At 44.1% G+C, this 27,393-nt stretch overlaps 2 protein-coding genes and 1 long non-coding RNA gene across 6 annotated transcripts; 2 read left to right on the forward strand and 1 right to left on the reverse strand.

Moving 5' to 3' along the window:
* Positions 1–913: 913 nt before the first annotated feature.
* Ephx4 (epoxide hydrolase 4) lies at positions 914–19,881 on the forward strand. 3 transcript variants are annotated; one of them, XM_090334192.1, is made up of 7 exons: positions 914–984; positions 4,848–4,933; positions 13,035–13,192; positions 15,011–15,139; positions 16,308–16,411; positions 18,417–18,565; positions 19,592–19,881. In XM_090334192.1, exons 2-7 carry the CDS (start codon positions 4,902–4,904, stop codon positions 19,821–19,823), a joined length of 804 nt encoding a protein of 267 aa, XP_090190318.1. In that variant the 5' UTR covers positions 914–984; positions 4,848–4,901; the 3' UTR covers positions 19,824–19,881. The 3 variants fall into 3 exon arrangements, with proteins under 3 accessions (XP_090190318.1, XP_090190319.1, XP_090190317.1); XM_090334193.1 differs by lacking the exon at positions 914–984 and adding an exon at positions 1,347–1,422; XM_090334191.1 differs by lacking the exon at positions 914–984 and adding an exon at positions 1,701–1,739.
* Positions 5,909–24,972, reverse strand: LOC150061310 (uncharacterized). 2 transcript variants are annotated; one of them, XR_016535900.1, is made up of 3 exons: positions 24,686–24,972; positions 9,308–9,410; positions 5,909–6,180 (listed from the first exon to the last, which is right to left on the reverse strand). It is a non-coding gene; the product is annotated as an uncharacterized LOC150061310 (long non-coding RNA). The 2 variants fall into 2 exon arrangements; XR_016535901.1 differs by lacking the exon at positions 24,686–24,972 and adding an exon at positions 18,060–18,770.
* LOC150061311 (lysophosphatidylcholine acyltransferase 2B-like) lies at positions 23,161–27,129 on the forward strand. The gene is made up of 2 exons (XM_090334190.1): positions 23,161–23,219; positions 25,315–27,129. Exon 2 carries the CDS (start codon positions 25,444–25,446, stop codon positions 27,070–27,072), a length of 1,629 nt encoding a protein of 542 aa, XP_090190316.1. The 5' UTR covers positions 23,161–23,219; positions 25,315–25,443; the 3' UTR covers positions 27,073–27,129.
* Positions 27,130–27,393: the final 264 nt, after the last annotated feature.

Raw genomic sequence — 27,393 nt, forward strand, 5'->3', positions numbered from 1 at the left:
ACTCTGGGCCTGGGTGCTGTCCCTGAGCTCTTCATCTCAAGGTTACCACCCTACCCCTTGAGCCACAGCACCACCTCTGGTTTTCTAGTGATTAATTGGAGATAAGAGTCTCATGGACTTTGGTGCCCAGGCTGGCTTTGACCCTGGATCCTCAGATCTCAGCCTCCTGAGTAACTAGGATTACAGGTGTGAGCCACTGCGCCAGACTTGCACAGAACTTGCTTCTTTTTTTTTTAAGTAAGAATTTGAACCCAGGGCCTCAAGCAGGCCAGGCATGGATCAGCTCTTACAGGTAAGCTACACCGTAGCTCTGTGCAGCCTTTTGCAAAATTTGTTTTCCACAGTTAAATATGAATTTCTCACCTAACTAAGTGAGCCCAGCTCTCCATATTTACCTCCAGGAAATGAAAGCACAAAAACGTGCATGTGACTATTTAGAGTGAAATTATTCATAACAGCCCCAAAGTGGAGGGAAAAAAAGAAAATTAATATTCCTTAACTGAGGATAGGATAAACATTTATACTGTGTGAGCCCGTGTATACCATTTGTCTTTCTAAGAAAGACAAATTTGGTAAGCACAGAAAATAGAGCAGTGCTTGCCAGGGGCTGCTGGCCTTGCTCTGGAGCCTTGTGTGACATTTCAGAGCTGGGCTGGCAACTTTAAACTTCAGTGTCATCTTTAGAAGATCTGTCTGTCTGTGTGCCTGTCCTTCTGTCGGTCCGTCTATCCATCCAGAGAGACAGAGACAGAGACTCCATCCTTTCCTCTAGGATCCAGGAAAGGCTTCGTGCCCTTTCACCTGCCAGCTGGGCAGCCGAGCCGCACCACCAGAGGGCCCTTCCTCGGTGCCAGGCATAGTTAGTCTCGCCTTTATTTTGGTCACAGTTTTAGCCATTGTGCAATAAGTGGCCTCTACTGCAGAGGCTCTGGGGCGCCCCTCGGCCATAGCCTGGGTGCGGGGCTTCTGAGCGGCGGGCAGAGGGTATGGCTTGAGCGCGGGGCCGGGACCCGGCGGGGGCGCGCGGGGCCGGGGCGCGCGGGGACCGGCGGGCGGCGGGGACCCGGCCGGGGCGCGCGGGGACCGGCGGGGGCGCGCGGGGACCGGCGGGGGCGCGCGGGGACCGGCGGGCGGCGGGGACCCGGCGGGGGCGCGCGGGGCCCGGGCGCGCGGGGACTGGCGGGCGCGGGGATGGCGGGGCCGCGGGGCTGGCGGCCCGGCCTGGGGGCGGCCGTGCGCTCCCTGCTCTTCTGGGCGCTCGTCTACGGCTTCTGCGGGCTCTGCGCCGCGGTCCACCTGCTCAAACTTTTGTGGAGCATCGGCCGGGGGCCGGCGCGCACCTTCCGGCGGGCGGCGCGGGAGCAGCCCCCCGCGTGCCTCAGCGACCCCTCGCTGGGCACCCACTGCTACGTGCGGATCAAGGTGAAGGCCATGCGGGGCCGGGGCGCGGGCGGGCGCCGGGGGACCTGGCTCGGGGGCCGAGGGGTGTGTGTGCGTGTGTGTGTGTGTGTGTGTGTGTGTGTGTGTGTGCGCGCGCCGCCGTCGTTGCGCGGACCCTCGCCGGTGTGGACCGCGGGGTTTCTCACGGGGTCCTCCGAGCCCCGGCGCCGTTCCCTCTTCCCTCCTGCCTTCGCCCTTTTGCCCTTTAGAGCTCGAATCCGCGATCGGGAGTGGATCCCAGGGAGACTGAAATGCTGAGACTGGAGTCTGGGCGCTCACAGAGCAGAGGAGGCAGTGAAGTGAGCGGGGAGCCGGGGACGGACTTTGAAAAGTGGGCACCAGAGGAATGGCAGACGGCGTAAATGCCAGCCATGCACCAAGACCTGGGTGTCCACCCTCCCCCGGGGCCCACGGATGGCGCTCCCGAGGCTCCGGCTGGGCAGGGGCGCCGCCGCCCGACCCCCGACCCTCACACCCGGCCCCCCGGCCCCGCACCGGGAATTCTCACGCCAAGTCCTGAGGGCCCAGCCGCTGGAGTCCAGCAGGATAGTCAGGAAGCCAGCCTGGAACTGCGGTCAGGACGAGGGAGGGCTGACCAAAAAGAAAAGAAAAAATCCCTCAAACGAAGCACGGACCTCAGTGCAAATGAGTTGTGTCGTTACTGAAGTGGTGCATTAAATTGTACGTCAGCATGTTAATTAAATCCCGTCCCTGTCCCTGCATTTCCTCTCCAAGACTTAACCGTCCAAGAAAGGAAGCATAGCGACAGGATTAGGAATGCAGGAATTCTGCATGAGGGAAAAGCCCTGTTAACTCTGTCCAGCTCCAGGAGCAGAAGGAGTTTTAGTCTTCTAGTTCGCTTCAAATGTCCTTCCTCTGACTGGCCATATTTAAATCTGTAAAAAAAAAATGAAGCTGAATTAGATGATTATATATATATATATATAATCTTTAAGCAGTAAGTATATATTATGTGAGTGTGTGTGTGTGTGTGTGTGTGTGTGTGTGTGTGTGTGTGTGTGCGCGCGCGCGCGCGCGCGCGCGCGCGCGCGCACAGGCACATGCTGGTCCTGGGGCTTGAACTCAGGGCCTGGGTGCTGTCCTAAGATTCTTCTGTTCTAGGCTAGTGCTTTACCACTGAAGCCACAGCTGCAGTTCTGGATTCTTCTGTGATTACCTGGAGTTAAAGAATCTCACAGACATTTGTGCCCTGGCTGACTCTGAACTGTGATCCTCAGATCTCAGCCTCCTGAGTAGCACCAGTGGCTCATGCCACTTATATATATATATAATATTCAAATAGTTCTACAAAGGAGCTGCCATTCAACAAAGCAGTTTATAAACACAATGACTCTTGATCAATGTCAACCCTTTCAACATTTTCATCCCTCCCTCCCAACCCACCACTTTCTTCACTTTTCTTAATTTTGTAGGATGGACATTGAATATACCCTCCTCCTCCTCCTCCTCCTCTTCCTCCTCCTCCTCCTCCTCCCCTTCTCTTTCTCCTTCCTCCTCTTCTTTTGTCTGAGACCAGACCAGGACATGAAGTAAATATCTGCTGCTCTTACACCTCCAACCCCAGCCATACCTCCTACCCCAAGATATTTTCCCAACTGTATCTTCCTCCCAAATTCTTACATTGAATTTTTTTACTACATTCTCCCCCCCCTTTCTTCTCTACCCTAGATGATCTTTAAGACTCTTTCACATCTAAGTTGCATAATCTCATGCAAATCTCATGTGTCCTAGTTTGTTTTCTTCCTTCCTTCCTTGCTTGCTTTTTCTCACCACTCCTAAGGCTTGAACTCAGAGCCTGAGCACTGTCCTTGGGCTTTCTCAAGGCTAGAGTTCTACCACTTGAGCTACAGCAGCACTTCCAACTGTTTTTATTGTTGTTTTCAGTCGGTCATGGGCTTGAACTCTGAGCTTGAGCTTTTCACCTCAAGGCTACCATCCAACCCTTAGAGCCACTTCCAGTTTTCTCATCGTTAATTGGAGATAAGAGTCTCATGAATTTTAGTGCCCAGGCTAGCTTTGAACCACGATCCTCAGATTTTAGCCTCCTGAGTAGCTAGGATTATAGGGTTATAGGTGTGAGCCCAGCTTTTTCTATGTATGTGGTACCAAGGAATCGAACCCAGGTTTTCGTGTATGCACTCTACCACTAGGCCAAACTCCCAGCCCTATCTTGTTTTCTTCAGAAGTTTTGCTTTTCTTTCTTACTAGCTTGTCTGGTTTGCTTACATTTGTTTAGTATTTGCTCTCTTGCTTTCTCTCTCTCTCTCTCTCTCTCTCTCTCTCTCTCTCTCTCTCTCTCTCTCTCTCTCTCTCTCATTTTATTTTCCTTGGGTTGTCTTATTTCCCACATGCAGCATGAAGCCTTGGACACTCAGTATGTAGTTTGGTGGGAGGTACAGGCAGCCAGGGAAACAGTACTTGCAACACCCAAAATAATACAGTGGGAAGGAGAGGCCTAAAAATAAGAGAAGGAGGTGTGAGTTATGTAACTGATGGCACAGCTTTTGACGGGCAAGCTGAGAAAAGTACACGACTAAGGGATGAGGTTGGCAGGAATATAAATCACATCAGATTTGTTTACATGGCCTGCAGAGGTTGAGTGAGATAAAACGTGACACATCAATAAGAGGAGAGCTACAAGAAGGTGACATTGCCTCAGAAGCTCAAAATATATAAACTGACCTTGGGGAACAAGAAGGGAAGGGACTCGATGGGAAATGTCAACAAAAGTCAATCATTCTGGGGCTGGGAGTTTGGCCAAGTGGTAGAGTGCAAGCTTAGCATGCATGAAGACCGGGGTTCTATTCCTTGGTACCACATACATAGAAAAAGCTGGAAGTAGTGCTGTGGCTCAAGTGGTAGAATTCTAGCCTTGGGAAAGCTCAAGGACAGTGCTCAGGCCCTGAGTTCAAGCCCCAGGACTGGCCAAAAAAAAAAGGCAATCATTCCATTTATTCTATTGATAAATCATTTTTTGAAAAATAATATTTCAAAAATTAATAATAATTACTTGACTTCTTGGTGTCAAGATAATGCAAATGAGGATTTGGTTTGCTTTTGGTTTTTAGACTGGAACTGGGACTTGAACTCAGGGTCTAGGCATCATCCCCTAGTTTTTTCTGCTCAAGACTGGCACTCTACCACTTGAGCCACACCTCTGCTTCTGGCCTTTGGAGTGGTTAATTGGAAATAAGAGTCTCACAGGCTTTCTGCCTCCTAGGCTACCTTGGAATTGTGATCCTTAAATCTCACCCTCCTGAGTATTTAGAGTTAGAGATATGAGCCACGGGCACCTGACCATAAATGAAAGAAAAGGGAAATGCTAAATATCATAGCTTGACAACCAGCATCAAATCCGACTAACATTCCATATATTCTCTTTTTAGGATTCAGGGTTAAGATTTCATTATGTTGCTGCTGGAGAAAGAGGCAAACCACTTATGTTGCTGCTTCATGGATTTCCAGAATTCTGGTAAATTTCCCCCATTGACTTTTTCTTTTGCATTAAAACTTGGTTTGTTGATTTGCTCAATTCTGTGCTGCAATCACAAGAGTACCAGTGATGGTGTAGATTCCCTACAAAGACTTCAAAGTCCAGGATGAAGGTACTGGTAGCTTGTACTATAGAACTTCTCATTGTGTCATCCCATGCAGAAGGCATGGAATGGCCGGAAGTGACTTTGTCCTCTTAGAGCAGAGCCCTTATGGCCTCTTATGGGTCCCGTTTTAAAATATGATCACAATGGCATTCAGCATGAGTTTTGGAGGGCGCCAAACATCCAAACCATAGCCCTTACTACAGAATTTTTTTTTCCAGAAAACAATTTTATTTGCACCCAATAATAGTGGAAGGGACTATCCTTGTGATAATTTCATAGCAATGTACAATGTGCTTGGGACAAGTTCACTCCCTCTATTAATGTCCCCATAACCTCTTCTTTCTCTCCTTACTTTTCAAACTGTGTTTGGTGTCTTGAAACAGAAACATTTTCCTTATAATCACTTTAGCCATGTCTGCATGTGAGCTCCTGATTCACAGCAATGGTTTTCTTTCTAAAGAAACCTATATACTGCCATCCTATTTTTTTTTTTTGCCAGTCCTGGGCTTGAGCTCAGGGCCTGAGCACTGTCCTTGGATTTTCTGAAGGCTAGAGCTCTACCACTTGAGCCTCAGCACCATTTCCAACTTTTTTCTATGTATATGGTATCGAGGAATCGATCCCGCGTCTTCGTGCGTGTTAGGCAAGCACTCTACCACTAGGCCAAACTCCCGGTCCAACCATCCTATTTTTTTAATGCTTCAGATTTCTGAAATCGTTTCCCATTCTCTCTAGAGTAACTACTATGAACAAAGCACAACACAGCAGTGAGCAAGGAAATTCTAAACAAACCAGGTCTTTGAGTGTTAATTAGTAGAAAGTTTTTTTATTTTGTTTGTTTGGTTTTGGGGTTTTTTCTTTTTCCCAGTCCTGGGGCTTGAACTCTGGACCTGGGCACTGTCTCTGAGCTCTTCAGCAAAAGACTAGCATTCTGCCACTTGAGTCACAGCACCACTTCCGGTTTTCTGGTGGTTAATTGTAGATAGGAGTCTCAAGGACTTTTGTGTCTAAGTTGGCTTTGAACCATGATCTTCAGATCTAAGCCTCCTGAGTAGCTAGGATTACAGGCGTGAGACACTGGTGCTGGCAGTAGGAAGGTTTTGATGAGGCTTAGAGTGGGCTCGAGAACAGAAAAAAAAATACATGGTTGGAGGCATGGCATAGCTGGCAGAGCATCTGTCAATGAGTGAAAACATCTACTGAGTTCAAAGTCCTGATCTCAAATAAAAAGAAAAAGCAAAGAAGACTTGTAGAAACTAATACAAATTGTTTCCTGTACACATAACTATAGCTTATATCAACAAAGGGTAAATTCAAGATCTGAATATTTCACATGAAGAGGAAAGCCTAAAACCAAAACTACACTAATTATTGTCCTTATCTATTTCTGCTGCTCTAACAAAATACTAGAGACTGAATAACATAAAGGACAGAATTTTCTTTCCCATGGTTCTAGAGGCCAGGAAGTTCAGGGTCAATTTCACGGAGGTTCAGTGTCTGGAGAAACTAGTCTCTGCTTCCAAGAGTGTGGCTCATCTCTATATCTTCAAGGGAGCCAAATGTGTTCTCTCATGGGTAAAGCATGGAAAGACAAAAAGCCTTGCTGTTTCCCTCTGTTGCTTCTATTGTTAATATAGCTTTTGTGGGCTCTGTCTGCTTATCTAATATTATCAGACCATAGACATTTTTTATTCTCCATTGACCAAATAAGGTCAAATAAAGAAAGATAAACACATCTTTAAAAGAGATAGGGTGGCAAAAAGCAAAGCAGTATTGGGTGGCAGTTTTGTTTTTGTTTTTTTTTTCCCAGTCCTGGGCTTGGGCTCAAGGCCTGAACACTGTCCTTAGACTTTCTCAAGGCTTGAGCTCTACCATTTGATCCTTAGCATCACTTCTGGCTTTTTTTTCTATGTATGTGGTACCGAGGAATCAAACCCAGGCCTTCGTGAAAGCACTCTACCACTAGGCCAAACTCCTAGCCCTGCAGGATTTTTGTTGTTTTGTTTTTTATAGGTCGAGAAATGGATGGAAAAAGACCCCACGTTCTCTAAGTTGACTTAAAAGTAGAGTATGTGGTGTTCTCTGAAAGGTCTGAAATAACCTGTCCTCAAATTTCTCCCTCATTCTCTCATGATACCTAGAGTTCCACTATTAAAACTCTTCACCTCCTCTAGAGTTTTAAAGCGGTCATACCACTCAAAGTCTTCATTTACCTTGCACCTGGCACTGGAATTGCTAGTACATGAAAGGGACTTTATGATCAAATGTACTAGAGATATTGCTGTGTTAAGAAGTATCAGTCATTATAAAAAGGAAAACTTGCCATCCTAGCTACTCAGGAAGCTGAGATCTGAGGATCGTGGTTCAAAGCCAGCCTAGGGAGGAGAGTCTATGAGACTCTTATCCTAAGTTAACCCCCAAAACTCAGAAGTGGAGCTGTGACTCAATTGGTAGAGTGCTAGCCTTAAGCACAAAAGTTCAGGGACAGTACCCAGGCCCTGAGTCAAGTACTCAGTACTGGCACACACACACACAAACACTAAAACTTGTTTAAAAAAAAAAAGAATGAGGGATAGCAAAGATCTGTCCTCCTCATTGTTTTCTAGAGCAGAAAGCCTGTGGGTGCTTCTTCCTGAGAAGACTTTCTCTTCATGAAGATTCCCTCTCCAGATTTAGCTGCATGAATAAACATAAGTCATTTTCATCTGTTCTTCCATCTGGAGACAACCTAATTAGTTGGTATAGAAAAATTGCCTCCTGCATCTCCGGCATATGTGTGCAGCCTCACCTCAGTGTGTGTATACAAGACTGGTACACAAATAAGGTGTTCCTCTGAAGCAGTCATTTAATCTGCCCAGAGTAACATGGGCAGTGGATCCTGGCTTAGCCACATGTGAGCTCATCCAGAACTCACACATAGAAAAGACTTGTCACATGGTCCCCATCGAATGCTTCAAAAACGTGGCCATCCAGGAGTCCCTGATTGTAGATGATAACAACAGATAACATTGACTGAGCCATGTCTCAGGTATTCTCACAAGAGTGTTCCATGTGTCCTCTCAGTAGAATGTAATACCCACCCTTCTGTAAGAAAGTAAGGTCCCCTCTGTCCTTTGAAATTTATTGCTGATCTCTGCTACTTGGCTTCAGTCCAAAGGCCTGATAGTATACTTGGATTTTTTTTTACCCTTCAAATTTCACATCTTCTACAAAGATTCAAGGTGTTAGAAAGCCCAGCAACAATATAGAAATGCCTTATTTAAATATTTTAAATCATCATTCTAATAGCTAAATATTTAGGTATTAACTTAGAGAATTATTTAAATGAGTTTTATTTGGAATCCTGGGGAGAGTGATACCTCAATAATTACCCATGCTCCTTTTCTTTCTGAAATGTTGATCTCTTTCCATGTGGGCCAATCTACATAAACATAAAAAATGATTTTACGAGAACTTTAACTATTTGGCAATTGTTTCAGAGCCTCAGAAAAGGACAGTGATATGTGTTTGATACAGGAAAGGGGATGCTGTGTGTTTTATAATGTTTTCCATACTATTGCTCCATTAGTGACTCTTTGAGTATTTATGCAAAAATGAAATGCCTGATTTTTTTTTTTTGCCTGTCCTGGGGCTTGAACTCAGCCTGGGTGCTGTCCCTGAACTCTTTTTGCTCTACCACTTGAACCACAGCTCCACTCTGGCTTTATCTGTGATTAACTGGGGAGTCTCACAGCCTGCCTGGGCTGGCTTTGAATCGTGGTCCTCAGATCTCAGTCTCCTGAGTAGCTAGGATTATAGGCATGAGCCATCGGCACCCAGCATGAAATGTCTGATGATTCTTGTACATGTCCTAGGAGTTTTAGTGGCCAGTACAGACTAGGAAGGGCCAGCACTGGCCCTGGGACATTTGCATCACTTGCTCTAGTAGTCAAGTCTTGAATGTGTCCAAAAGGGACCTCATGATTGTGAGAAATACTCAGGCTCTTTCACCCCATGAGGAAATACACTCATCTATTATGAAATACATGCACATTAGCGATAGGAACAAGTCCAGCCTTTCTCACTCTAGCAAGAGCCTTGCTATAATGTAAAACAACAGCACACCCCAAGAACTCAGTTGCTGAAAGTAACCACACAATGTACTGTGTTGACCATTATCTGAAAGCAACCTGGTTACTCAGAGAGAGACTTAGGCAACTACACACAACTTATTGGTAGTAAAATAGTTCTTTTTGAGTATGTCATACCCAAGATTTCTTTGTTGATGCTCATTCATTCTATCCTTCCTTCTAATGAGAGAGAATACCTGTTACTCTCTTCAGTGGGTCAAGTCCATTCCACTCAGGTGATCTGGAAAAAAAATTAACCAAAATCTGAGATGTAAGTTTCAGGACAAATTCTTTTTTTTCTCTTTCCTTCCTCCTCCCTCCCTTCATCCTTTCCAACTTCCTTCCTTCTGTCTTTTTGTACATTCTCTCTCTTTTCCCTTTTTCTCTCATTTCTTTTCGTTTTGAAAAGCTTTACACATGGAATTTTAGACCAGTTTCAATTTCTACCACAAGTATAAATGTTATTCCTCTAGCAATTAAGTTTTGCCTAAATCTACCCAGTGAATCAGAAATATTTGAGTGAAACAAAATGGAGTGTGTGAAAGTGCTTTCGAAAGAGCAGCACACCATACAAGTGTAATGTATTCTCAGCATGCATCATCAGTGCCTAAGAATAGCTGTGACAAGTGGTAATATTGAATGTATTCATGGTACACAGAAACAAAATCCTGGGTCTTTCTTACCATTCAAAGGAAATAAGAAAGAAGATATACATCTGTGAAAACTTGAGCTAAATTAGCCCCAAATGAGGCTGTTTGTCAGAGGATGATTTTTTCTTACTTGAGCTCTCTTCTCTTTCTCTTCACCTCAATTTGCATATCTTTTAAAAATATTTTGAGCTGACCCAGGCAACTTCTATGAGCCAATTTCATCCCCAGCTGTAAGGAATGCATGTGTCATCACTCAGTGCTGAAGCAAGTAAAAGGCTCTTGGTGTAGACAGCTGAGCACCAGAGGCCACAAACAGAGGTCAAGGACAGAGGCCATTCTCTGTGATGGAGATACAATGTGCGCATGCATCTGGAAGCAGCTGCCCTTGTAGAACCTGGAGCCTCCCCGCTTTAAGAATAGTGACTGAAGCTGGCACCAGTGGCTCACACCTATAATCCTAGCTACTCAGGAGGCTGGGATCTGAGGACTGATTCAAAGCCAGCCTAGCTTTCTTGCTAATGAGACTTTTATCTCCAATAAACTACCAAAAGAGAACAAAGAAATAAAGAAGGGAAGGGAAGGGGAGGGGAGAGGAGAGGAGGGGAGGGGAGGGGAGGGGAGGGGAGGGGAGGGAAGGGAAGGGAAGGGAAGGGAAGGGAAGGGAAGGGAAGGGAAGGGAAGGGAAGGGAAGGGAAGGGAAGGGAAGGGAAGGGAAGGGAAGGGAAGGGAAGACCAGAAGTGGAGCTTATCTCAGTGGTAAAGCACTAGTCTTGAGCAAGAAAAGCTTGGGCTTCTGAGTTCAGCATCAGGCTCTGAGTTCAAACCCCAAGACATGCATACATTGTGCATGTGCACACACACACATACACACACACAGAGTAACTGAGAAAGAGGTTGATTTCTTCCAAATACCTCTGTAATTATCCTAAAGCTACTATCCAGAAAAAAGTGCATGACAATAGTGTTGTTTATTTATGATATTTTCAGGTTTATTGATTCTGTAGAATGTTTCATTCTTCTATCAAGAGATTGTTTCTGTCATATGAATGACATGTCCACCCATCTATCACCAGAATGACTTGTTTTCAGTTTCTAAACTGAAAATAAAGTATCAATCACAATATATTATAAAGTGTGAGTCACAATATGTCATAAATTCCAGGAAGAATAATTGAATTAAATATGCGGTTGACTTATTTCTTACAATTATTTAGGAAGTTGTCCAGTTCCACTCTAAGTTAACAGTCATAGGTGTTTTTTGGTGCTGATCCCAGAACTTGAACTCAGAGCCTTGGCACTGTCCCTTAGCGTTCTTGTTCAAGCGTGGCACTCTACCACTTGAGCCACAACTCCACTTCTGATATATTCTAGTAGTAGATTGGAGATGCTATCATTTCCCACAATTCCAACTATATGTGTACAAGTCTGTTATATAAGGTGATGGACTTGTATTGCTCTTACTGCCTGATATCACTTCCTCTTGTGGTCTCCTCACTATGGCTCCAGAATCTTATGTCCCTGTGTTAGTCTGTTGCACTTCAGAAAGTTCCAGCCAAGAATCTCCCACTTAGGTTACATCAGGTAATTCCACGTGTTCTCCTGAACAGATATGCATGAACATGCATTTATTGGAAGCAAGTTTTGAGTTCTATGACACAGTAAGTTACTTCAAAAAAGCTGTGCCTTGGGCCAGGAGTTTAGCCCTGTGGTAGAGTGCTTGCCTAGCATGCATGAAGACCCGGGTTCAATTTCTTGGTACCACATACATAGAAAAAAGCTGGAAGTCGTGCTGAGGCTCAAGTGATAGAGCTCTAGCTTTGAGAAGTCTAAGGACAGCGCTCAGGCCCTGAGCTCAAGCCCAGGACTGGGAAAAAAAAAAAAAAGCTATGCCTTTTCCAATTAGTTATCCAAAAAAAATAATTTTACTTAACTGAAGATACCTTAAATGTCTGTGTTTTTCATTTGTTCTGTGCTTCCCTGATGAAGTATGGGGATGTGCCTGTCCCAGCAGATGCCTTAGGGGCTTTTCTATAATATTGTGGCCATTATAACTGGTCACTGCAGAGTTTGGTTGCTCAGTGTTTTGAAGATGACTGCTGCTTGTACTTTTTGGTTTATGATTGACTCACAAAAGAACTTAGGTTGCAAACAGAAGCTTATCTTAAATGGCTGTTCTTTTGGATTCTTCCTTGGACTTTTCTATTTATAAATAAACTATTATAATTACTAAAAAAAAGCCACCAATCACCACTTAATAGTGGAAAAAGTAAGTCAAATCACTTTCAGAAAAAAAACTTAAAAAAATCTAATAAAGGTATCCATTTAGAAGAGCAAATAGTTTGGTAGCAAATGTTCTTTTATGTTTATATGACTCTAGTCAAAGCCCGGGGCCAGATAAACATTCAGATATTTTGATAAAACTCTCAAAATTCATCTACTCTTTCATTGTTGTAAGACTTTTATCATTCATTTATCCTGTCTAGAAATTTAGGCTACAGAATCTGTAACTGTTCTTAGTATAAATTCCTTACAAAGTTGATTTATTAAATATATGTATATAGGAAAGGGTTACATTGATTGGGAAACACTGTACTCTTTTTTTTTTTTTTTTTTTTGCCAGTCCTGGGCTTGGACTCAGGGCCTGAGCACTGTCCCTGAGCACTGTGCTACAGCACACTTCTGGGTTTTTTGCTGTGTATGTGGTACCAAGGAAGTGAACCCCGGTCTTTGTGTATGCTAGGCAAGCACTCTAACACTAGGCCAAACTCCCGGCCCCGAAACACTGTACTCTTACTCTGACTTGTTGAACTGAAATTCCTTTGTATGGCTACTTCAAGTATGATATAGAATATATGCTATATTATATATAAAAAATACCAAGTAGTGGCTGGTATTTTGTAGCTTCCATAACTATTCTACTGGAGCTGGTAGCAGGTAAAATAATTTTACTGAATATTGTCAGTACTTCTATTTTTTCACATACAAATATCTAACCTTTATCAAAATCAGGAATTTCTTTCAATTTTTCACTTAATGTGACTGTTTGGTTTTGGTGTCTGATTTTTGAAACAGATTTTTATATTCTGACCAAACTGGGCATCAAGTCCTGGGTTCAAATGATTTCACCTGTGTACCTAGCTAGGCCTGTAGGCATGTGCCACCATCTGAGCTATTGTTCGTTGAGTGTTTTTGCTGTCTTTTTTTTTTCACTGCAGGTATTCTTGGCGTCACCAACTAAGAGAGTTTAAAAGTGAATACAGAGTTGTAGCACTGGATTTGAGAGGCTATGGAGAAACAGATGCTCCCATTCATCGAGAAAATTATAAACTGGACTGCCTAATAACAGATATAAAGGATATTTTAGATTCCTTAGGTAGGTTCTTTTTTTAAGTATTAATTCTTTTTAAGCAACATTTGGCAAGTTAAGAACTACCTTCTCTTATTGGAAAGAAGCATTTTCCATCTCCTAGGTACCATCAGGATTCTGTCAGCTTGGTTTTGACTACAGGAAAGTTAAACTAATGTCATCTCCAGGACCTAGCTAAAGATGATTTTCAAAATTTACTTCTAAGAATAGACCGTTCTAACCAAACACCAGTGGCTCATGCCTATAATCCTAGCAACTGAGGATGCTGAGATGAGAGGCTTAAGGTTCAAAGATAGCCCCAGGCAGACAATCCTCAAGATTCTTATTAACTAGCAAAAAGCTGGAACTAGAGGCAGAGCTCAAGTAATAGAGCAGCAGCTATGAGCAAAAAAATGTTGAGCAAGAATGCAAGATCCTGAGTTCAAGCCTCACTGCAAACACACACACAAAAATATCTCTTCAGAAAACTGAGAAGGCTGCAAACTGGGGGGCAGGAATACACCTAATGTGTTCTATTTATTATTTTCAGAACTAATTGTTGACTATTTTAACATGTCATAGAAAGTTCCTGCATTGTCTCTGTAGTTTTGATCAGCTGTGATTATTATGTCAAATCCTCCCCAAGGTCAGTGACACACACAGCCACGGTTATGTAGTCCTGTGTTCATGCTTCTGTATAGCCATCAAGAAATATTGGCAGAACACATGGTCAAGTCTCACACCAAAGGAACAACAAAGTATACTTCTATCAGAACAGTCTTGAACTCACAACTCACTGTCTGTTTCTCACAAGTGCTGGGATTACAGGTGTGTACCAACACGCCTGGTCTAATGATAGGTAATTTTTTGAAACAGTAATCTAATCTTCTACACTCTCTTTGGCTAATGACCTCCTGCTAACATCAATATGTTAAGGAAACAGTATAGTGAGAAACACCATGAAATCAAAGACCTTTTCTATATTGATCTAACAAGAACATATAGTTCTATAAGAATCTAATGTCAACAGCCAACAATTTTAAAGAAGCAAAAGTGGATGGGATCAAAGGTGTCAACATGCAATGTAATTAATGAGTCAGATCATAAAACAGACTCAGATTCTAGTTTCAGACAGTTTCATTCAGATTTTGCGATAACTTGATTTGACCAGGCCTAATTTATCATCTCAAAAGGTTGTGTAGGACCAGGAGTGTGGCTTAGTGTAGAGTGCTTGCCTAGCATGTACGAAGACCTGGGTACCCATTCTTTGGTACCACATACACAAAAAAGCAGGACATGGTGCTGTGGTTCAAGTGGTAGAGTGCTGGCCTTGAGAAAGCTCAAGGATAGGATCTAGGCCATAAGTTCAAGCCCCAAGACTGGCAAAAATAAAGGTGGTATGTGTGTGTGTGTGTGTGTGTGTGTGTGTGTGTGTGTGTGTGTGTGTGTGTAAAGAGAACTTTTCAAAAAAATTAATGCACTTTTAAGTATTCCAGGAATAAACAACTTCTCTCTATACAAGGAAAATCCCATAGGAATCTCTAGAAATCCATATTTTAAGCCTCATATAAATTATCATGATGATTACATGAAAGGTTAAGGTAGTGTCAGACTTTCCTGCCTAGGCTAGCTTCAAACTCTAGTCCTTAGATCCCCGACTCCTGAGTAGTTAGGAATACAGACATTAGCCACTCGCATTCATCTCCCAATAGATTTCTGAAAGGATATCATTTCTAAAGTATACAGTGCAGAAAGGAGGGGAAGAAAGATAACACTTTTATGTGTTATGTGATTCACCTATTTGTCTCTTTTTAATTACATGAACATTTTCCACCTTGGTTACAGGGTACAGCAAATGTGTTCTGATTGGCCATGACTGGGGGGGGATGATTGCATGGCTAATTGCCATCTGTTATCCAGAAATGGTCATGAAGCTGATTGCTATTAACTTCCCTCATCCAAATGTCTTCACAGGTGAGTCTCAGTTTTCACTGAAACATATCTGCTGCTGGGACAACCCACTATTTTGGATTAAGAGCAACAAAAATTTGGTTAACATAATCCTTTAAAAAGTTAACTAAGCAAGAGACCAGCAGTTCTCACCTATAATCCTAGCTATGATCTAGAGGGGTCACTGTTTAAGACCAGCCTGGGAAGAAAAGTCCATAAACCTTGATCTCCAAAATACCAGGAAAAAGGCAGGGCTAGAGTACGGCTCAGGTTGGTTGAGCACCAGCCAAATCTTGGTATGGCCAAAATGAATAAATGGTTAAATAAGCCATAATAGCACATGACAATGTCAAATACCTTAGTTTGGCTGCTTTGGGCTTGTTAGGCAGACATGTAACTATTGCTTTCTGGGGATGACACGTGTGATCCACTGTACCCAGCTATGGCTTGAAAGGAAGTCTCCCAAACTTCTTTTTATCCAGGATGGTCTCAAACCATAATCCTCCAGTCTCTATCCTCAAATTGGCTAAGATTACAAGCCTGAGCCACTGTGCTCATAAATTCATTTTCAGATGTGATGACTCAAGCAAGCCTGTAACCCTAGCTGCTTGGGAGGCAGAGATCAGGGGATTACAGGTGGAGGCCAGCACTGCACAGAAATTTTTGAGACCCCATCAGACTTAATGGGTGGGCACATACCTATTGTCTCAGTTTCAAGAGAGACCCAATGGCAGTTTAAGTGGCATGTGCCTGTCATTCTCAGAAACACATAAGCAGACTGTATTCTAGGCCAGCCTTCAAAAATGAGCAAGGCAAAAAAAGGCTGGAGGTGTGACTAAAGCAGAGCACCTTCCTGACATATACAGCACCTCCCTACCTCCTCCCCCCAACCCCGAGTTTAATCGTCAATACTGCCAAACACTTAAAAAAAAATACGTGCAGGGCCAGGAGTTTGGCCTAGTGATAGAGTGCATGCCTAGCATGCACAAAGACCCGGGTTTGATTCCTCGGTACCACATATATAGAAAAAGCCAGAAATGGTGCTGTGGCTCAAGTGGTAGAGCTCTAGCCTTGAGAAAGCCCAAGGACAGTGCTTAGGCCTTGAGTTCAAGCCAGAACTGGCAAAAAACAAAAAAATGCATGCAACTAACTAACCTTTTGAATAAAGTCTAATCTGGCATTTTAATTTCAGAATACATTTTACGACACCCTGTTCAGCTGTTCAAATCCAGCTTTTACTATTTCTTCCAAATACCCCGGCTTCCAGAATTTATGTTCTCAATAAATGATTTCCAGGTAAGTTAAGCAAATAACATATTATTAATCATGAAAAACATTTTAAAGTCCATTTTTTAGGATGCAAAATTGAATCAAAAGGTTAAAACTTAATAAATGGGTTTAAGGACTTGCTTAGGAAGGAAGGAAGGAAGGAAGGAAGGAAGGAAGGAAGGAAGGAAGGAAGGAAGGAAGGAAGGGGAAAAAGGAGTTTTACTCCCTATTTGCATAACTGATAGTGTACTATCAACACTATCTTCTATCCTTATATTTTGTTTTTTCCTTCCTTCCTTGTTTCCTTCACTCCCTTCCTCCTTCCCTCCCTCTTCCTCCCCCCCTTCCCCCCGCCCTGTGATACTGGGAATTTACTCAGTGCCAGACTACTAAGTCACACTTCCAGCTCTGTTATTCACAAGTAACTTCTAGGATGCGGACTTGCTTCTGACCTGAGCACACACCCTGGGACATGCTATGACTCTAGGCTTCTCATTGTTGTTGAGCTCGTGGGTATGTACCACACCATCCAGTTTCTCCCTATGGAGATGAAGTCCTACAGATGTTTCTGCCTGGGCTGGCCAGACATGTTCCTCCCAATCTCAACCCCCATGTTGTTGGGATGACAGACATGTGCGGCTGCAGCCCAGCTTGGTTTTCTTTTTCCACTTAACCACACGTTCTGAAGATCACTCTAGAAACACATCTTTTTTTTTTTTTTAAACTTAGGGCTTGAGCACTGTCCTTGGGCTTTCTCAAGGCTAGAGCTCTACCACTTGAGCCACAGCACCACTTCCGGCATTTTCTATGTATGTAGTACTAAGGAATCGAACATGGATCTTCATGCATGCTAGGCAAGCACTCCACCACTAGGCCAAACTCCTGGCCTAGAAACACATCTTTATTCTTACGGTACTAGGAACCTAGTAGAACATGGTTGTTCCATGTACTGCTATATTGCAGTTCATTGGACCCATCCCCCACTACCTGATATTTGCTTCTAGTCAGTGTGTGTGTGTGTGTGTGTGTGTGTGTGTGTGTGTGTGTGTGTGTGTATGCATGCAGGCATGTGTGTCAGTACTGGGACTTGAACTTTGCCTTGGGCCTGAACACTGTCCTGGGGATTCCTCAAGGCTGGAGCTCTACCACTTGAGTCACAGCACTGCTTCTGGCTTTTCTATGTATGTGGTACCAAAGAATTGAACCCAGGTCTTGGTGCATGCTAGGCAAGCACTCTACCACTAGGCCAAACTCCCGGCCCATCTACCCTTTGAGCCATGCCTCCTACGTAGCTTTTTGACGGTTAATTACAGATGAAGTCTGATGAACTACAGGCAAGCACAGTCTGGCTACAACTGTGATCCTCTAAGTCTCAGCTTCGTGAGTAGAAAGGAATAAAAGTGTGTTCCACCAGCTCCTGGTTAGTCATTCTTTTTCAACTAAGTGTCTTATATATCATTTTGTGTTTTTGCAAGTATGGTTTTGGGGTGAAGGATTTTCATCACAAACATAGATCCTAGTTTTTCTTACAGTTTAGTTACACTTAGAGAAATTATACATAGAGTAGCGTTTTCAAAGTCAGGGATGGAGGGGACTATGAAATCAATTTTGTAGCTTGCAATTAGACTTTATAAAAATGAAGCATAACAGAATGGAGTTGAAAACACCAGTGTACCTTATAAGAGCTGCTTCTTTAAAGGTTTGCTGGCTCTCTCTATGAAGTGGGTCAGGCTGTGGAAGGCATGGGAAGTTTGGATGGTGGCTGTAAACCATAATTGGGATATGAAGGAAAGGCTTTTTGGTAGAACTTGAGCTGGACCTTGTAGTATACAAATGGACACTAAGGTGACAGGATGCTTTGTCGTAAAGTGACGTCTTCAAAGGCATCAGGAGAAATGCATAGGATGCATTATGCGCAGTGAGGCTTCTCACACAGCTGGCTCAGAAATCCTCCATTGTCACTGTACCCACTTTCAGAGTTTATTCTTTGACAACTGAGAGGTTTCCATTATTCTCTGTTCACTTAAATTAGGCTTTGAAACACCTGTTTACCAGTCAGAGCACTGGCATTGGACACCGGGGCTGTCGATTAACCACAGAAGATCTCGAAGCTTACGTTTATGTCTTTTCTCAGCCTGGAGCATTAAGTGGTCCAATCAATCATTATCGAAGTATTTTCAGGTGAGTATCATTTCATTTTGGTCAAGTAAAATGTTTCTACTTGCGAAGTAAAGCTGTAGTTCAAGTGGTAAAATACCAGCCTTGAGAACAAAAGCAATAACCTTCCAGGTCCTGAGTTCAAGCCCTAGTACTGACACGCACAAACTATGTGTTAATTAATTAATTTCTTAAGTATCAAAAATAAAATGCATTACACTCTTCATCACGTAAGAAATTATTTACATAGTGGACTACAAAGTAACTCTTAGCTAATACCAAAGAATTTTTATCCTATGGATTATATTCTTTGAACACAACACAGTTAGAAATGAACAAGAATGTTGGAGAAAACTGTATTTTCACAGATTTGTAAAACAGTGCATGTCTACACACACACACACACACACACACACACACACACACACAAAACAATCTGCTTTTCCTCTGCTGTCACAATGCAATCAAGACTGACCATTTCTCTGACTCCAAGTTTGGGTCTTTACCCTTATTAATAAGCAAGTAGGCCAGCCATCCATGGCTGTAATCCTGGCCACTCAACCATGCTGAGATCTAAGGACAGTTCAAAACCAGGCTAAGCAAATCAAACTGTTAGAATCTTATCTCCAATTAACCAACAAAAACAGTAGCAGTGTGGTTCAAGAATGCCTTGAGCATAGGGACAGTGCCCAGGCCCTGAGTTTAAACCCTAGGACTACCCTACCCCTTACACACACACACACACACACACATACACACACACCTTTAAACTTTTTTAGTTGTGTGAGCTTATTGCCTAATTGCCTTTTTTTCAAGAATTTTTCATTAGCACCTCCTTTGTAGACTTTTCTTTCCCCTCATCACCCCCACCCTCTGAAATGTTAATGTCTGTTTATGTTCTATATGTACATGCACATTTCATATGTTAAAAAAAGTAAAATTAAAGGTGTGATCACCCCTTTTGTGAATGCACAGCCTGAGGGAACATGATGGAAAAAAACGTTTTCATTCTTACAATGAATCTCAAGCTTGCATGTTTTATTTTTCTAGCTGCCTGCCTCTCAAGCATCACATGGTGAACACTCCAACACTACTATTGTGGGGAGAGAAAGACGCATTTATGGAAGTAGAGATGGCTGAGGTCACCAAGATTTATGTGAAGAATTATTTCAGACTGACCATTTTAACAGAAGCTAGCCACTGGCTTCAGCAAGACCAACCTGACATCGTCAACAAATTGATATGGACATTTCTGAAAGAAGAAACCAGAAAAAAACAGTGACTTTTCTTTACATTTTGGGGGAGAGGGACTGTAATGAAAGTTTATTGTTGTTGCTGTTTTTCTCGTGCCGGTATTGGGGCTTGAACTCAGGGCCTTGCATTCACACTTGGCTTTTTTCACTCAAGGCTGGTGCTCTACCACTTGAGCCACACTTCCACTTCCAGCTTTTTGCTGGTTAATAGGAGGTAAGAGTTTTTTGGGCTTTTCTGCCTAGGCTGGCTTCAAACCATGACCCTCAAATCTTAGGACTACAGGAGTAGGCTACCAAAACCCAGCGTGAAATACCATCTTTAAATTTTACCAACTCCTTTACATTTTATTAGGAAAAAAGTTTTAGTATGCTAAATATCCTGAAGAATGGTAATGGAATATCTGAGAATGTGTGAATATGTAATATAATTATTTTCATTTGCTGTATTTTGCACAGAACAAGTTCTGCCTTAAAACTGCTACAACTTGTACAAAGAGTAAATCAGGGACAGTAGCTTCCTTTTTGGTTTCTTGCTTTCTTTGCCCTGTAAACATGTTGTGCCTTTTATAAATGTATACTGTATACTAAAGCTTAGCTGTTCCATATTATAATAGGCAAATTGCAATGATAAAAAACAGTTCTAATGTTAAAATTCTTTTTTAAAAACTATTTTTTTAACCATTAAAATTATATGATCAAATCTCTTGGGTTTCTAATATATATATATTAGTTTGGAAGTAAATATAACTAGCTGAGTATACATCTCTAAAATGGACCCTACTTGCTATGGAAAGATTAAACTTTTCTGAAGCCAAGAAATGTGAAGATTGTCATATATACGGTGTATACATATTCACATGCACACACATATACACATACATGTATACATATATGTGCACATATAAATGTATATATACACATATAAATATGTGCTCTTACATATGTATACGATTTGTTCAGCATGGCAAAGGAAGGAAGGATACTTGCTAAATTACTTAATTCTCCATATTAATTACTGTGATTTAGGAAAAGGATCCCAAATTTCCTTTTGCCTCATTTCATACAGTAAGAAGTGAACACTGTACTTCTGTGAACACTAGAATCTTTTCTCCCTAGGGCTGGGATTTGTTTTGAATTGATACTCAGAATGTGATGTACTATAAACAAGCAAAAATTTGTTTCATGAATAAACGCAGTGGTGCCCCTTGTCCATGGGGACACCTGTCAAGACCCTTATTAGATGCCTGAAATTGTGACTGACTGAACTCTTTCTCATAACACCTTCTCCATTAAGCACTTATACATCGTGACTGTGGCTTTTTCACGGGAGGTGTGGCAGCAAAAACAGCATGGATTTCTTTTTCCTTCTTTCCATTTTTCCCAAAGGATTTATGGTTGGATTTTTTTTAAACTATAGATCTTAGCAACCTCAGCAAATATTTTTTTTCTCTTCAAAAGAGAAGCCATTTAATGGCTTTTGCCTGGCATATCCAACTTTCCAGCGCTGCTACGCTCACACTTTGGGGCCATTAGTACTGTTGGAAACATCAACAGTGCAATGTAGATCTGTTCACTGGGATGGTTTACAAAGTAGGCTAGTGAGTCACTGGTGGACTGAGGCATATTCAGCCCTGATATGCTGTGTGGAGGTGATCTGCATCCCTGTGGGGTGGAGCTGAAACACTTCATGACTTTTTCACATGACTCAGGTGGACACACAATCAAAAATGTATGATTCGTTTAGGAAAAGTTTCAATTATTTTTTTTCAAAGCATGGTGGAGTGAAGCTACCCGAAACCACAGATGAAGACTATTGTTAACTTAATTTTTTAAAGGAAGAATATACCTGAAACTCTGCTCAGCAATGTTGGGGAGATATAAGAGAAAGATGCCATGGTAACATGGAGGTTTCCTTAAGAGACAGACTTAGAATGCAGTTAGAATGCGGAATGAGAGTAGAAGCAAGTCAGGCACTGGTGGCTCATGCCTATAATCTTAGCTACTCAGGAGGCTGAGATCTGAGGATCACAGTTTGAAGCCAGCCTAGACCGAAACGTCTGTGAGACTCTCATCTCCAATAAACTACTCAGAAAGACAGAAGTAGTGCTATAGCTCAAGTGGTAGAATGCTAGCCTTGAGCAAAAAACAGCTCAGGAATATACCCCAGGCCCTGAGTTCAAGACCCAGGACCAAAACACACACACACACATACACACACGCACACACTTGAAATGAACATTCCAAGTAGGAGTGGAAAGAACCACCAGATAGAGAATAATGACAATCTTAGCTGGGTGTTGGTGGCTCATGCCTATAATCCTAACTGCTCAGGAGGCTGAGATCTGAGGATGGTGGTTTCAAGCCAGCCCAGGCAGGAAGGTCTGTGAAACTCTTATCTCCAATTAACCACAGAAAAGGCTGGAAGTGGTGCTGGGGGCCAAGTAACGCCATGTCTAATAACTTTCTGCTGAGATAAGGCAAGGCGCAAGACTTAATTATCATTGGTTACAGATGTGTTAGTTTATCACTCTCTGCTGGGACCTAGAGTGAGGGTATATTAGCTGGAGGGACTGCCTCAGGAGGGGGGGGGTTGGAGAGACTTTCCTGTCTTGATGAAGCTGTGTGGCGTCTCTGTTCGTGCTCCAGGGAAAGGAGGCTGAGTGCGGGAAGACAGTGGGCCCCCTCCTCTCGCAGCTCGTCCTGGTCGGGGCATGTTTTTCCCCATCCCTCCTACTAGTCGAGAGGGACCAGGGACAAAGGACCCGGACAAGTGGTGCTGTGGCTCAAGTGGTAAAGTGCTAGCCATTTGGTGGTAGCAGGTAAGGGACAACACTTAGGCTCAGAGTTCAAGCCCCAGGACCTGCAAAAACAAAAAAAAAGGTCTGCCTTCATTTTCTAGGGTTGTTCTCCTCTAGGAAACAAACTGGTGACACTGCCAAGTTAGGGTACTGTCCAAACTACTCAGGGATCCCAAATAAGCCCTAAGTTTGTGAAAGGCATTTTTTTTTTCTCACCAGACATGTTCTTTAAAAATTTTTTTTTTGCCAGCTCTGGGACTTGAACTCAGGGCTGGTCACAGTCCTTGAGCTTTCTCAAGGGTAGTGCTTTGCCATATGAGCCACAGCACCACTTCTGATTTTTTCTGTAATTGTAGTACCTAGGAATTGAGCCCAGGGCTTTGAGCATGGTAGGCAAGCACTCTACCACTAGGCTACACTCCCAGCCTACCACACATGTTCTAATTGTGACAGAAATGGAATGTGTACAGGAATTCTCATTTTATCATAGCAACCTGTATTGTCAACAAAAGCTCAGTTCTTTATGTTCTGTATTATACTGGAGCCTCGTAACAACATTGCAAGGTAAGGAGTATCATCAAATTATAGACTTGAAAATTCACTTTAGTCACCTTGCTGGGAACTGAGGTAAAGCCCAGAATTTCCCACTTGCATCTTTTTTTTTTTTTAAAGTAGGCTTTGGTATATATCCACTTTTCCCATTGTAGCACAAACCTGGTGGACTTTAATAGATTAAAATCTCAGTGATCTCTAGTATGACTTTTAAGTCGGTCTTTTTCCTCACTTAAATGAGTAATTAGCAAACCCAGGAATCCCCAGAGTTGCAAATATTACCAGAGGTAGAAGAAAGCAGGTTTACATCAATGTTAACAGGCATAGAAGTCCATTCCCATAAGCAACCTAGGGACAGGATGTATAGAGAGCATGTGTTCACATTATTTTATCAGCCTGATTGATTTAAATCAAAATGTGCTAGTGATAGTTTGCCAGAGCCAGCCAGCAGCAAGGCAGGATTCCTGATTTAGGGGTTGAGGACTAGAAAAGAAGACAGATGGGGTCGAGAGGGCTACAGCCCAAGGCTCTAAGCTTAAGACTGCAGCCCCCTTTAGTTCTAGTTCCAGTCTTATATACGCTCCTCAAAACAAGAACCTGTCAGGTGTTACATTGGTAATCAAGTCTCAGGAGAAAGTGATAAAACAATAACACATTCGTACCTAATGGAAATCAAGTCTCAGCAGAAAGTGATTCACAACACCGACGATATAGCTCAAAGTTCATAGGCATGGCATCATACACGATAGCTCATTTCTTTGTGTGGTTATCTTACTCAGTGATGCAGATCCATGGGCCAGCCTGACCCTACACTCGGCTCCCAACAATAGTTGATCTAAAATACTGCTTTTGTTACTTAATGTCCATTTAGAATACTAGTTGGAGCAGAACACTAGTGGTCTACACTTACAATCCTAGCTACTCCAGAGGCTGAAACCTAAGGATGAAGATTAAAAGCCAGCTAGGACAGGAAAGCCTACGATATTCTAGTCTCTAACCACCAAAACACCAGAAGTAGAGTTGTGGTTCAAGAGGTAGAACACCATCCTTGAGTGAAAAAGCTAGGTGAGAATAAGAAGACCTCAGTTCAAAACCCCAGTACTGGCACAAGAATTTAAAGAAATACCCACATAAATAGAACTCTGATTGGCTCACATGTAGTAATGCTTGTTCTGGCCTAGTATAATGAATGTAAGTTGAAAGGACTGGTAATGTAAAAGCTCAAGAGTTCTATGCATTAAGCCTCTCGGGATAAAAAAATGTGATTGCCTCCATAGAAATCAAAATGTGTCCAAAGGGTAACTGAATTTCATTAGTTGCCAAAACAGCTAATATGATTATAGTTATTATGTATATTATAGTTATGTTATAATAGTATAGTTTAATATTTGTCCACTCAAGTTAACATAACTTTAGTAGATATATAACCTTTGAATACTAAAAGCACCAGAAACTATGTGCAAATTAAGCATAGATGTCAAAAGCAAGATGTTTACAAACCATGAAAATGGTGGTTCTGAGCAAATGCTGATGGAGCATACCTTTAATCTCATCTTGGGTGACAGGCAGTGGCCAACCAGGACAGGGTCAGATTCTATCACAGAAAGGAAATACAAACAAAAGTGCTCTCTTAAAAGAAAGGAAAAGGGTCAGGGAGGAAGAAAGAAAATAGATGGTGCCAGCGGCTCAGTTAGCTCCTCAGGAGCTGAGGATTGCAGTTCAAAGCCAGCCCCAGCAGGCAAGTCTCTGAGACTCTTACGTGCAATTAACCACCAAAAAAGCCAGATGTGGAGCTGTGGCTGAAGTGGTAGAGTGCTAGACTTGAGTGAAAAAGCTCAGGGATAGCACCCAGGCCCTGAGTTCAAGCCCCAAAACTGTCACAAAGAAAAGAGAGAGGAAGGGAGAGGAGGGGAGGAGAGGGGAGGGGAGGAGAGGGAAAAGGAAAGGGAGGAAGAGAGGGAAAAGGGGAGGGAAAAAAGAAGGGAAGAAAGGAGGAAAAGGAAGGAAGGAAAAGAAGGAAGAAAGGAAAGAGAAGGAGGAAGGAAGAAAAGGAAGGAAGGAGGTAGGAAAAGGAAGAAAGGAAGGGAAGGAAGAGACGCAAGAAAGGAAGAAAGAAAATGTGTTTCTATGATTCTAATGCTCTTGTTCCTCTTGTTTGTTCCGATTTTAGAGGTAATACCACATCGTTGCCGATTGGCCTGTGTCCACCTCTCTGGTGCTTATGGTCAAGCAGGGAGAGCATTCGACAGCGGAGGAAGGGCGCCGGGCCCCACCCACCTGCTGCTGAGGGCCGGGCTTCATGGCCTTGTCCAACACCAACCAGGTGGAGGCCTGGAAGTCCTCCAGGGTGGCCCAGGAGAGGACCAGGTCCTTGTACCCGCCCGCGGTGGACAACCCTTTTCTGCAGCACACCCGCCTGAGCCGGTGGCGCTGGGCCTACACCATCCTGCTGGGCATGGTGCTGGTGCCGGTGCGGGTGTCCTGCATCGCCTTCCTCTTCCTCTTCCTCTGGCCCATGGTGACGCTCTCCACCATCAACCTTCCCCTCCAGCCGGCCAGGCCGAGCAAGAGCTGGAGGAGACACCTGATCAAACCCGCCCTCAACTTCCTCTTCCGGCTGGGGTTCTTCTTCGCGGGGTTCCTGGTGAAGGTGAAAGGGAAGAAGGCCACCCGGGACGAAGCCCCCATCTTCGTCACCGCGCCCCACTCCACCTTCTTCGACGCCATCGCCTGTGTGGTCTTGGGCCTGCCTTCCGTGGTGTCGGCCAGCCAGAATGTGCAGATCCCGCTGGCCGGGAAGTTCCTCCTGTCCACGCAGCCGGTGCTGGTCACCCGGGAGGACCCCAACTCGAGGAAGAACACCCGGGATGAGATCCTGAAGCGGGTGACGTCCAGGGACAAGTGGCCCCAGATCCTGATTTTCCCCGAAGGCGTGTGCACCAACCGCTCGTGCCTGGTCACCTTCAAGCTGGGCGCCTTCTCCCCGGGGGTGCCGGTGCAGCCGGTGCTGCTGCGGTACCCCAACGCGCTGGACACGGTGACGTGGACGTGGCAGGGCTTCTCGGGCCTGCAGGCGTGCGTGCTGACGCTGAGCCAGCCCTTCACCCGCGTGGAGGTGGAGTGCATGCCGGTGCACGTCCCCAGCGACGAGGAGCGCAGCGACCCGCTCCTCTTCGCCAACGCCGTGCGCGTCCAGATGGCCAACGCACTCGGGGTGCCCGTGACCGACCACACCTTCGAAGACTGCCGGCTGATGATCTCCGCCGGCTCCCTGAGGCTGCCCATGGAGGCCGGCCTGGTGGAGTTCACCAAGATCAACCAGAAGCTGAAACTGAACTGGGACGATCTCCATAGCCACCTGGACAAGTACGCGGCCATCGCCGTGGCCTCCAAGGGAGGCAAGATCGGCATCGAGGAGTTCTCGGCCTACCTGAAGCTCCCGGTGACCGAGCCCCTCCGCCAGCTCTTCGCCTTCTTCGACCGGAACCACGACGGCACCATCGACTTCCGGGAGTACGTCATCGGGCTGACGGTCCTGTGCAACCCGGATGACACCGAGAGGATCGTGGAAGTCTCCTTCAAGCTCTTCGACCTGGACGCGGACGGTTTCATCACTGAGGAGGAGTTCACGGCCATCCTGCGCGCCGCCTTCGGCGTGCCGGATCTGGATGTTTCCAGGCTCTTCGGGGAAATGGCCGGCGGCAGCTCGGCGCACATCTCCTTCCAGAGCTTCCGGAAGTTTGCCCTGAAGCACCCGGCCTACGCCAAGCTGTTCCACTCCTACCTAGACCTGCAGGCCGCCTACATCTACTCCTCGACGCCGGAAGTCCCGCCTCCCGCCCTGCAGCCCGGGGTCCCGGCGAGCTCGGGGAGCCGGGCCAGTGCCTTCCAGGTAGACACTCTGAGTGAAATAAAAGGGATCCTTTGAAAGCTCCACCAGCGGTCACAGGCGATCGTCCGTAGATCAAATACCTCGTTGCTCTTTTTTTTTTTTTTAAAAAAAAGACGTCCAATTCTCTTTACCGGACGAAAATACAGCGTGGGGGAATCCATCCCCACAATTATAAATGGTATGGTTTCCTCTTTAAAAAAAAAAAGTATGGAAGTGATTATTTCCAATGAGCAACCTTGCTAGATTGTAATTGCTGGAAAGCTAGTGTAAGCACAGTTTGTAAGTGCTGGGAGTAGGACAAATTCTGCTTTGCATAAAACAAGAAAATACGGTAGTGATGGCGTGCCTGACATATTC

Source organism: Megascapheus bottae, chromosome 6 (assembly GCF_031878675.1).
Source record: "Megascapheus bottae isolate mThoBot1 chromosome 6, mThoBot2.hap1, whole genome shotgun sequence".
In the NCBI taxonomy this organism is placed as follows: Eukaryota; Metazoa; Chordata; class Mammalia; order Rodentia; family Geomyidae; genus Megascapheus; species Megascapheus bottae.